Source organism: Centropristis striata, chromosome 1 (genome assembly GCF_030273125.1).
Source record: "Centropristis striata isolate RG_2023a ecotype Rhode Island chromosome 1, C.striata_1.0, whole genome shotgun sequence".
In the NCBI taxonomy this organism is placed as follows: Eukaryota; Metazoa; Chordata; class Actinopteri; order Perciformes; family Serranidae; genus Centropristis; species Centropristis striata.
In genome coordinates, this window is record NC_081517.1 from 23,446,971 (window position 1) to 23,459,656 (window position 12,686).

Consider the following 12,686-nt stretch of genomic DNA (forward strand, 5'->3'; position numbering starts at 1 on the left):
TTTGAATCACTACATTTAATGTTTGAAATAGTTTTTTTTTCTTCAAATGTTTGAATTTTGTATATGTTTATCAGTTCCAAAGACACTGATGGCACAGCGCTCTGTTTTTAAGTCTTTTTTTTTTCAACCAAAAATGCTTTGCCCTGGTTAGGGGGTACTTGGCTGAAAAAATATTTCACAGGGGTACATCACTGATAAACGGTTGAGAACCACAGTGCCCTAGGGCATAACCTCATCTGTGTCCCTCTCCTTCTGTCTATACAGACATATTCTCTGCAGATGTCTGTGGCCCAGAGAAGCAACTTGATGTGGAAACCTGTCAGTGTGTGTGTCGGAGCAGGGATCAACCTCAAGCCTGCGGCCCTAACCGACACCTCGACCCCAACACCTGTCTGTGTGTTTGCAACATCCTGCCTGCTTCCTCTTGCCCGCAAAACCACGTCTTCAATAAGGAGACCTGTCAGTGCACATGTATCAAGACATGTCCGAGACACCAGCCCCTCAATAGAACAAAGTGCTCCTGTGAATGTAACGAGTCGCCCAACAAGTGTTTCCTAAAAGGAAGGAGGTTTCACCAAGCCACATGCAGGTAAGAAGGGATGTGGAGGGTTCAGAGTCACTGTTGGAGACTACTTTGCCTTGAGCTTGTGACAGATCTAGACTGAACAAAAGGTGTGTCTAAAAACAAGATAAAAACACTAAATCTGAGGGAAATTATCTTGCTGCATGGACAGATAATTTCATCTAGAAATCAGCATGTTGTACGCTTAAAAATAAGAAATTAGCTCTTAAAACAAGATCCAATCCAATCCAATCCACTTTATTTATATAGCACAATTTTAGCAAACACAAGGTTTCCAAAGTGCTGCACAAACAATAAATACATAACACAATACAAAGAGATGTAGTAAACAATAGATCAGTAAGATGCAATAAATTAAAAATGGGATAGAAATAAATAAAATAAAATGTAAAATGTACTGCCCGCACAAAATAAAATATGCATGAATACAATAAAAACAAAAAATCATAAAATCATAAAATCAACATAAAATCAACACTCTACGTGGTGTTAAAAGCCAACGAGAAGAGGTGGGTTTTAAGAAGAGATTTAAAATGAGACAGTGAGGAGGCCTGTCTGATGTGCAGCGGCAATTCATTCCACAGTTTTGGAGCTGCGATGGCAAAAGCTCGTTCCCCTCTGAGCTTCAGCCTAGCTCTTGGCACTCTCAGGAGAAGCTGGTCAGCTGACCTGAGAGAGCGGGTAGGAGAGTAGGGGTGTAGCAGCTCAGAGAGGTAAGGAGGAGCAAGACCATTTAAAGCTTTAAAAGCAAATAAAATAATTTTAAAATGAATCCTAAAATGAACGGGCAGCCAGTGCAGTGAAGCTAAAACAGGTGAAATGTGCTCATACTTTCTTGTGCCAGTTAAAAGACGTGCAGCAGCATTTTGTACCAGTTGAAGGCGGGCAATGGAGGACCCAATAACCCCCATATAAAGTGCGTTACAGTAATCCAGCCGAGTGGTCACGAAGGCATGGATTACTGTCTCAAAGTGCCTTGCTTGCAGGAGTGTTTTTATTTTTGCCAGCTGCCGTAGCTGGAAGAAACTTGACTTCACCACAGCTTTGATCTGGCTGTCAAATTTAAGATCAGTGTCCACTTTAACCCCCAGGTTACTCACAATTGGCTTATGATATTGTGCCAAAGAACCCAGATCAACCAGGGGGGGTTTTGCCGAAGAGCCACCAAAGACCATGACTTCGGTCTTTTTTTCATTAAAACTCAGGAAGTTTGAGGCCATCCAGGCTTTGATGTCATGTAGGCACCTTATGAATGGGTCAATACAGAAAGAGTCATCTTTTTTGAGGGGGACATAGATTTGACTGTCATCTGCATAACAATGAAAAGAAATTCCGTGTTTTCTGAGAATGGACCCAAGTGGCAGTAGATACAGAGAAAAAAGAAGCGGGCCAAGCACAGAGCCCTGCGGGACCCCACATGAGAGAGGAGCAGTGGAGGACACAGAGTCACCAAGGCTGACACAGAAAGTCCGATGTGACAGGTAGGACCTGAACCATTCCAGTGCTGTGCCACTGATGCCCACCCACTGCTCCAAACGAGCCAACAGGATTTCATGGTCCACTGTATCAAAAGCTGCAGACAAATCTAAAAGCACCAGGACAACACAATGACCAGAGTCAGTAGCTAAAAAGATGTCATTAAAAACTCTTAAAAGCGCTGATTCTGTGCTGTGCAATGTTTTAAAACCGGATTGGAAGATCTCAAGAATGTTTTTTGCATTTAAAAAGTCCATGATCTGTGAACAAACTATCTTCTCTAGAATTTTGGAGATGAAAGGCAGTTTAGAGATGGGTCTGAAATTTGCCAAGACAGTAGGATCCAGCCCAGGTTTTTTTAACAGAGGCTGCACCGCAGCATGTTTGAAATTTAAAGGGACTACTCCAGAGGACAGACTGCTATTAATTACTGTGAGACAGGATGGGCCAACAGTGGGAAAAACCTCCTTAAACAATCGGGGCGGGACAGTGTCACCCGGCGAACCCGAGGGCTTCAAATGACACACAATCTCCTGCACAAAGGGCAAGGTCACAGGCTCAAAGGTGTCAAAAACAGCAGAGCAGGGTACAAACACTGAAGGATCAGAAGCAGGAGGTGAAATAAGTGCTCTGGTAGAGGCGACCTTATTAGTGAAGTACTGAAGAAAGTTCTCACACAGAGCAGGAGAGGCATCACATCCAGTAGGTGGTGCATTAAGAGCAGAGTTAATTACTTTAAACAACACACGAGGTTTATGACGGTTCACCATAACAATATCAGCAAAATATTTTCTTTTTGCCTCTCTTACAGTGGATTGGAAATGACGCCAGCAATCCCTCAATATCTGAAAAGACACTTGTAGTTTGTCCTTTTTCCATTTTCGTTCCGCTCTTCGACACTCCTGTCTGGCCATGCGGGTAGTTTCATTTAGCCAAGGCTCTGATTTAGTTCTCTGTTGCCTGGTCTTCAAAGGAGCAGCAGTGTCTATAGCAGTTTGACAGGTGTCCAGGAACCAAGAGTTGAGAGACTCTGTGTCGTCACACACAGACTGAGGAGTCATGCAGCTCTGACTGAAGACTGCAGAGAAGTGAGCAGCAGTGGAAGAGTTAATGACTCGACATCTGCGAGCAGCAGCGCGAGGTTTAAAAGTGTTACGGCAAACAGCAGCTTCAAAAAGTACAGGCATGTGATCCGAGAAAACAGCATCACAGACCTCCAGGTTAAGAACAGGCAAACCATGAGTTAAAACCAGATCAAGTGTGTGACCACGTTCATGTGTAGGCCCCAGTACACACTGCGTGAGATTAAAAGAGTCAATGATGTTTAAAAAGTCACTCGCCAAGGGGTTTTCAGGGCAACACACATGAATGTTAAAATCTCCAGCAATAAGGACCCGGTCATATTTTGGCATGGTATCTGCCAAAAACACAGAAAACTCTGTTAAAAAGTCTCTGTTATATTTGGGGGGCCGATAGACCACCGCACACAGCACCGTGTGCGGACGCCCCAGCTCAAACAAGCTGAGTTCAAAGCTGGTGAATGTGGATGACGGCGATAACTGTTTACATTTAAAGTCACTCTTAAAAACAGTCGCAATTCCTCCACCTCGGCCAGACGTTCGAGGAGAGTTAAAAAAGGAGCAGTCAGCAGGTAAAAGTTCTGAAAAGACACCGGACTCACCAACACTCAGCCAGGTCTCGGTAATAAACAGGAAATCCAATTCCCGCGACATGAAGTAATCCTTAAGGATGAATGACTTGTTCCCAAGCGATCTGGCGTTTACCAAGCCAAACCGGGCAGGAGCCGGCGGGTCAGGGCGAGCAGCTGACAGGGAGACCCGACACAGAGGCCGCAGGTTCCCCAGATTCACTCCGCGCCGGCGGGGACAAGGAGAGCCGGGTCCACGGGGCTGGAACATCCAATCCGAACCCGCCACCGGTACCAACCAGGCAGCGACAGGGTCCAGCGAACGTCGGGAGATACAAAGGCGAGGTCCCGCTCCATATCCACCTCGATCAGGACGCACCAACCCGGCCCTCAGCCTCACCAGACAGCCACTCCGCTTACCTCGACGGCGGTGACGTTTACGCCGCGGAGGTAGCACAGGAGTGCGGCAGAGGTATGACGGGATGTTCAGTAGGAAGGGAGACGTTTTTTGTCCGTTATACTCAAAGTTGATGAATTGTTTGTCGGATATTCTCAGGTCTAGCAGCGTTTGGCGATCATACACCAGCAGAGAGTTGACAGTATGCGAAACAAGTGATACAAGCAGTAGAAACACACACAACAGTCGGAGCATCTGACGGCTCGCCACACACACTGGCGCCATCTTGCCAACCACAACCACAACCAAAGATAAATCGTGTATGTATCATGTATGATTAAATAGTCCTAATCCTTGATTATGATTAGCATTAAATTAAAAAGAGATCCAGATCAGAGTAATTAATGATATGGTACTGACAATTAAAACCACAGAACCAAACCATCTAGGGGGGTCTGGGGGCATGCCCCCCCCCGGTAGAAAATTTTTAAATTTTTAAGTAAAATACATCAATCTTGTGGACTTTGAGAGCTAAAGGAGAGCAAACACCTCACATCCGTCATAATGACGCCATAACGAAGTAAAGCAACGCCTCTTTCGTTTGCCATATTCTGGCTCTAGAGGGCACCAAATCATAATTTATTGTATGAGGGGCACCCTAGAGGGCACCCAATCATTTTTTGCAAGTGTAAAGGGCAGCCAATAAGGCACTTCCTCTTGTTCCTCAGTGCATGTTTCCACCACCTCCTCCAGTGTGTCCAACCTGGCTCCAACCACAGAACCAGCTCTTTAGACCAGTCTGTCCAACCGCCTTCATCTCTGTTACTGATGCTGCCTCCCCAGCAGACTGTAGCATAAAACAACACACTACCACCACAGACTGATAAAACATCTGCAGCATCTTACTACACATGTCCAGAGATCTGAGCTTCAAGAAGAAAAAGAGGAGGCTCTGCCCCTTTTTGTAAAGAGCGTCTGTGTTTAGGGACCAGTCCAAATTATTATCCAGGTATACACCTAGATACTTAGAACATGGCACCACCTCCATGTCCACCCCACAGGTATTCACTGGCTGAAGAGGGGGCTTGAGCCTGTGGAAATTTCTGATCATTTCCTTAGTCTTTGAGGTGTTCAGTAGGAGATAGTTCTTGTGACTCCAGTCACTGAAGGCTTTTATCAGATCCCTATATTCAGATTCCTGTCCATTCCTAATACACGCCACAATAGCAGTGTCGTCTGAGTACTTCTGGACGTGGCAGGACTCAGAGTTGTATTTGAAGTCCCCTGTGTAACAGGAATGGAGCCAGAACAGTGCCTTGTGGAGCCCCTGTGCTGCTCATTAATTTCCCAGAATATATAATGTACTTGAGACAGTGACAGAAATATAATAAGAAAATTGGTAAAGCTCATAATATAGATCACTATAAGCCTCCATTGGCACATTACAGCAGATATTGATGACAAGATATTACATCATCATCCTAGAGTAGAGTTGACCCCCCGCTCTAACACACACACACACACAACACACACACACACACACACACACACACACACACACACACACACACACACACACACAATGGTGTGTCTTAGTAGCTGTGTTTAGCCAGAGGAAAGCAGTGGTAGGTGGTTATTGCATTGAACCCAGTGTGTAATACAAGACCTCAGTGTGCTAATGACTTCTCCTAGCTGTCACTTAACCATTTCCTCTCTCCGCACAGAAGGAAACACACACACACACACACACACACACACACACACACACACACACACACATCCATCCATCCTGTCTAGCCTTGACCCTTTGTGACCTTGTTTGAGAGTGATTAATGAGTATTACATAGCAGTAGGAATCTAGTGTCTGGGATGTTGCATAGATGTGCACATGTGGGATGTGCATGTAGTGTTCCTGTGGCTGTGTGTTTTTAAAAAGTATTCAGAGTATCTATTAGAACTCTTCTGTATATTGCATCACAAGTTCATAGATAGCATAAGTAACCATGACAAAATATGCAGTAACATGCAGCCAGAAAGATAGTGGCAGTTAACTCTGCTATGGTTACACAGATTTTGAAGGCCTGTACTAATGTTTTTGGGCTTCAAACTTTTATGTTAAATGTTATTTTACTGGAGAATTCCATGTCCAGAAAATCCAAGTAGTCACAGTTCTGCTAAAAAATCTTCTGTCATTATGAGACAGTGTGGTGTAAATCCTGTTTCAAAGAACAATAACTGAATGAGAAGTCAAGCTGTTTGACATTCTGTTCTGGTGAAGGCTCTGCTGTTAATCATATAGCAGTTCTGAGAGCTTTCATTTTTACTGCTGTGAAATCTAAACCTTTGCTGTGACCCTTGACCCTTAGAACACACAAGAAAGTAGTGTTTGTCTTTGTAAGGCAGCGGTGGTTCTCCATCATTTGCAGCAATGTTTGGCTGTAGTATAAAACCTGCATCCTTCTAGGAAACAGGATCATGGATGTAGACCAAACAAATTAAGTAAGTGAGTCTTTAGTTTGGTGAAGCACCATAGCTCAATATATCATACCAATTGTTCATTTTATGATAAAAGCACAAAATTTGGCAGATGCGTTGATAAATAGGCTATATTGGGAACAAAACTGTAAATTTGGCCATCACAAATTCAGACCCTGGTTGCCGTGGCAGCCATTTTTTCAAAATGGCTACAAGCAGTTGGTTAAACTCTCCTTTCCCATTGGACCACATGCAATAATGGACATAATCTAGATCCTATAACCCTGAGAACCAAATAAAATACTCACTCACACTTTTACAGACTTTTACAAAGTAATTGGCCATCTCATTATATTATAATAATATTATATTGTGCTGTGAATCAGTAAAAACTAATATTTTACTATTAAATTAAGCATTTCCAATTTGAGTATTAAAGGTACAGGTCACCCATGGGTACAGAGACGTTGGAACTATAGGGAGGGGGGCTGTGGATCTCAGAGCCTCTAGGGGGGTCAAATTCTTTGGACATTTAAAAGTGAAATGCATCATTCTGGTGCACTTTGATGATCATTCCTCTTAATTTTGCTCTCAATTATCTAATAAATCAATGTAATCAATCTAATACCAAGAATGTATAAAAATGATCGAAACCCCTCCAGAATATTAAATCAATACACCAAGACTTTTGGAACAACATAGAAAAACCATGCTGTGATTTGTCTTCAAAAACCTCAGTCGTTTGAGATTTCTTTATTTTCAATGATTGGATAGCAATCACTTCTGTTCTTAGCAGTGCTGAGAAACCCTCCCAATAACCAGTTTTGTTCCCAATATACAGTTGCAAGAAAAAGTATGTGAACCCTTTGAAATTACCTAGTTTTCTCCATTTCTTTGTCATAAAATGTGATCTGATCTGCATCTAAGTCCTGATTATAGACAAACACAACATGCTTAACCTAATACCATGCAAACGATTATAATATGTCATGTCTTTATTGAATATATCCATGAAACATTCATAATGCTGGTAGAAAAAGGATGTGAACCATGCCTTGCAAAAAAGAGATCTCTGAAGACCCCTATCAAGAATTGTTGATTTGCGTCAGACTGTAAGGGGTTACAAAGTAACCTCAAAGACTTTAGGTATTGAGCAGTCCACCGTTAGACAAATAGTCCACAAATGGAGATGATTTAGTACTGTGGCTACTCTCCCTAGAAGTGGGTTCCCAGTCAAATTCACTCCAAAGGCCCAACACGGAAAGCTCAGTGAGGTAAAAAAGAACTCCAGAGTAACAAGAAAAGACTTGAAGGAATCATTGGAACTGGTTAACATCTCTAGTCACGAGTCTACCACACACACAAGATTGAACAGACATGGTGTCCATGGCAGGACGAAGGTGGCTGATATCCAAAGAGCAACCTGACGCTCCATGGCACTTGTTGTTTCATGAAATATTTCATCAGTCCACAAAAGAAAGGCTGAATTGTTCATAAAGAAACTGCAGAACCACGTATGGTGTAAAAAGGAATCTACCTAAAACACAAGATTGAACAGGTGTAGTGTCGTTGGCAGGACACCAAGGAGGAAGTCGCTGATTTCCAAAGAAACATCACTGCACACCTGAAGAGCAATCTGACACTCCACGACACTTCTGGGAACAAAACAAAGGCTGAATTTATCATGTAGAACACATAGCACTACATATGGTATAAAAAGAGCCCTGCATTCAAATATGAGAACATCATCCCAACAGTGAAGTATGATGAAGGGAGCATCATGACTCTGGCCTGCTTTGCTGCCTCAGGGACTAGATAAAACAAAGCCTACTCCAGCCCTGTGAGCCCACCGGCTGGCCTATGAGCCCAATGTGCCGGTTCCATTTATTACTATAACATGCAGAAATAATCACACCAGTAACCTTTAATTTGATATTGTTTTACATTGTCAGGAAACATATTTTCACTTGAACTTTTCTGAAATTAATAGGGCCAGGACTTTAACACGTTAATTGAGATTAATTAATTACACAAAAATTAACGCGTTAAAAACATTGACGCATTTTAAACACACTTATTTTTGTACTGCGGAACGTTTCTCACTGGATGAGTTTCAGGCGGACCGATTATACTGGAGCACCAACTAGCGTTCATGAGTTCAGACAACAACAAACCACAGTGAACATGAAGGAAGAAGCTGATGAGAGCGCTTTGGTTGGCCTCGTGGATGATGGGACATTATGTTACAAAAAACCAACGGATGGAAGCGTCGATAAGAGCATGGTTGTGTTGCTATGCAACAAGGAATTCACATATCACCGCAGCACATCCAGCCTCAAGTATCACCTCAATGCAAAACAGCAGCTAGCGGCTAGTGTGGTAGCTAGCGTGGATTGTGTTTTACTTAAAAAAACCAAAGTATTTTAGTTTACAGAAGGTCTACCTACCTATAGGCTACCTGAATTTATGAAATGTACTTGAACAAAAATAAACAATATTTTTGTCGCTTAAGCTTATGTATTCAGTCATTATTCAATGGTATACTAAAAATCCATGTGAAAAAAAATTACTTCTCACTGTTCTCAGGTCAAATATTTATATGCGATTAAAATGCGATTAATTTCGATTAATTAATTACAAAGCCTCTAATTAATTAGATACATTTTTTTAATCGAGTCCCGGCCCTAGTAATTAATATTTGTGGTGTTGTAAATATGTGAACAGCAGCTTGGAGGTGGCCAAGGTTCTATCTACTTGTAACAGCTCAACTCAACTTTATTTGTAAAGCACTTTAAAAACAACAACAGCCGCAACAAAGTGCTGTACATAAACAAGCAAACAAGAACAATAAAATAAATCCAACAGGAAATAAATACTTAAATAAATAATTTCATTGCTTTTTAAAAAACAATTTAAAAAACAATAAATAAAAACAAACCATAAAAACACTAAAACAAGAGCAGAGTCTCATGCATGGTTGAAAGCCAAGGAATAAAAATCGTTTTTTTTTTATTTACAGTAATTTTAATGGATTATAACAGGTATAATATTGCATTATAACAGTTATTATAGTACAGTATAACAGTGATCATAATGCATTACAACAGTGATGATAATGTGTTATAACATTAATTTTTTTATTTAAAAAAAAAAATTTTTTTAAGATGAGTTTTAAAATGGACAGTGAGGAGGCTTGTCTGATGTGCAAAGGCAGCTCATTCCACAACTTGGGGGCTGCAACATAGAAAGCTCTGTCCACCATTTGGCGACCATGGTCACCAGAATGTGAATATGTGATGGCCCAATATCCAGTCTTTTTCTAAACTATATATGTATCACATGTGGTGCTTTTATCACAAAATGAACAATGGCTTAGCTATGCCGCCCGACTAGTTGTCATTCAGATGAGTGAAGAATCTGAGGATCTGACCATTTCTTCAGTCAGATTTCAAGTTGACTGGGGTCCATTAACTTTCATCTGAAATCAATGCTTTTACAATGAATGTGCAACAAAACATCATATGATAGGTAGATCGTACGATGGATTTTAATCAAAAGATGATGGGCTCTCTTCAGTGACAGCAAAAGTTGTATTATTGACAAGCATCACCACTGAAGTCAAGCCAACATCATTATTGATTGACAGGTTTTTAATTAGTAAAGGCCAAATATTCTGTATTCTGAAATGCTTTCCAGACTATCCAAGTACACTTTTCAGAGAGGTGTGAACAGGCCTATATTTTCAAGTATGAAAATATGATCAGTTTAGAAAGACATGAAATGGTGATTTGTACCTCAACATACATTATGCATTTAAATACATTGGACTTCAGGTCTTCACATGGACAACATACATTTTAGTAAATGTGAATTCTGCTTTATGTCTGCTGTCTTCTCATCTAGTGCCACCAGCAGGCCAAACTCTAAACCAAGAACTATCTAAATCAGTGGTTCCCAACCTTTTTCTTGAGGGTCCCAGATTTTTACCATTGTAAACTTTGGCGACCCCCCCATTGTCCATTGCTTCTATGAAGCCGAACTCAATGTGACTTTCATGGTACCCTCTCTTTTTCTTTTTGAGATATTCAGCATTTTCGTCTCCCTGACGCTTCGCCATTTTTCCATTAGCTCTGTGTTTCTGTTGCTAGGTGAGGTTACCGCTAGGTGAGGTTACCGCTAGGTGAGGTTACCGCTAGGTGAGGTTACCTCTAGGTGAGGTTACCGCTAGGTGAGGTTACCGTTAGGTGAGGTTACCGCTAGGTGAGGTTACCTGTGTATACTGCAGGAGGGATGTTACACATGTCCTTATTCTCGCGATATAGCCTTTATTTTTAAACTTTTCTATAGTGATTTTTCTATTCAAATAATCTTGTATATACATATTCAGAGAGGAAAACTGTATTGAACTATTTAACTGATCACTCCAGAGTATCAATCCTCTGTATTTTAAGGAAAACTGACCAAGGTTAGTATGATAGTGAGGAGGGTGAAATCTTGTTAATTGTCTCGTATTGTACTTATGTAATTGTGACTTGACATGGAAATATTCGCTGAAAGGTTTAGGAATGGAATTTGGACTATGCATATACTTAACCCTTAATAGGGCACTCATTGAAATACTTTTCAAATTCCAAATTTTAACCCTAGAGAATATTGGAGGATGTTACATACTGCCAGAATGTGTAAAAAAACCATACGAAAATAATAAATCTACGAGAAAAAAATGTGCAGATTTATGAGATTTAAAGTGGTAAATCTGCAAAAAAAGTTACTTTTTTCCCCACTTTTTTCTCGTAAATCTGCAACTTTTTTCGCGCAGATTTGCCACTTTAAACCTCTTAAAACTGCAACTTTTTTTCTTGTAGATTTGCCACTTTAATCTAGTAAATTTGCAACTTTTTTTGTTAACTTTTTTTTTTTTCCCAAAATATTACCTGAAGTTACCAAATATAGTTCTTTGCCTGATAAAGGGTTAAAGATAAAAATGCATATTTGGTATATATTGATCTGAAAAACATCTTGTCATTATCTTGAGTTTTTGGAAAAGGGGAACAGAAGGATCTAGTCATTTTGAAAATGTGGCATTTCTAACAAATCTTTTCTGAACGAGATAAATACTCGTACTTCTGACCAGTTTTTCAGCTACCTAACCTGACATGCTCCAAACATTTTGCTGCTATGGGATTATTTTTAAATCTTAATCCTTTTTTTATTCTGAATTGCAGCTGTCTCAGGCCTCCCTGTGAGGTGAGGAGGCGAAGGTGTGAACCAGGTTTCTCCTTCAGCGAGGAAGTGTGTCGCTGTGTACCGTCCCATTGGAGGCGACTGGACTAACCACCAGCTGATATCAAGTTAACAACATAAAAAACTTGGTCAGACAACAAACTTAACAAGTATAAATGATCACCCATCCTGCTGCTGGTCACGAGGATCCCCATCAGCTGTGATGGCAGCTAAGTTTGCCGACTCCGATGAATGTGGGAAACCTTAGGACTGGAGCAGATATGGAAAGCTGTGGTGGTTTGAAGGTTGGAAATGCACTGACTCAATTTATGAGGAGAGCGGCTGGTTGGAGCCCAGAAGAGAAAGACTGAAGAGAGAGTCAACACTCAAATAAATGTTTGGGGGGGTTATTATTTTGTCTCAGTATTCTTAAGTCTGATATTGATTATATAATTTATTAAATGTTATTTTTTGTTTCATTTATTTTAATCTTTTTTCCATGAAAATACACTGTGATCAATATTTTTGTATTATGTATAGTATGTGTAAAATAAAGTATAATGGATGTTGTATTTTGTTTACTTACTAACTTGTTCTGGTGCATATTATACTGAACTCTTACTCCACCTCAGCATCAGGGAAAAGGTCTGGTTTTAGTGTAATCACAATTAGAAAATGACAGTCAAACCCTAATCCAGACACTCTTTAGATTTTCAATACCACATGGGTTAAAGTTGAAACTATGAAAGAGCACTTTAATAGAATCAGACAGCAGTGTGGGTTTCTGTTTGAGTAAATTCATCATCATCATCTTGCACTTTGTAACGTTGTTAAGAAAAGTGCTACAGTTTATTATTATCTCACCTACTGCTCCTCCAGTGGTG

The 12,686-nt window shown here is 40.7% G+C and overlaps 1 protein-coding gene across 1 annotated transcript in view; it reads left to right on the top strand.

Annotated features, from left to right (window-relative positions):
* Positions 1-12,366, top strand: part of vegfc (vascular endothelial growth factor c) — a 95,590-nt gene extending 83,224 nt beyond the window's left edge. Inside the window, exons 6-7 of the mRNA XM_059335326.1 lie at positions 265-589; positions 11,805-12,366. Coding sequence (XP_059191309.1) covers positions 265-589; positions 11,805-11,913 — 434 coding nt within the window. The 3' untranslated portion in view covers positions 11,914-12,366. The remainder of the gene's footprint in view (positions 1-264; positions 590-11,804) is intronic.
* Positions 12,367-12,686: the final 320 nt, after the last annotated feature.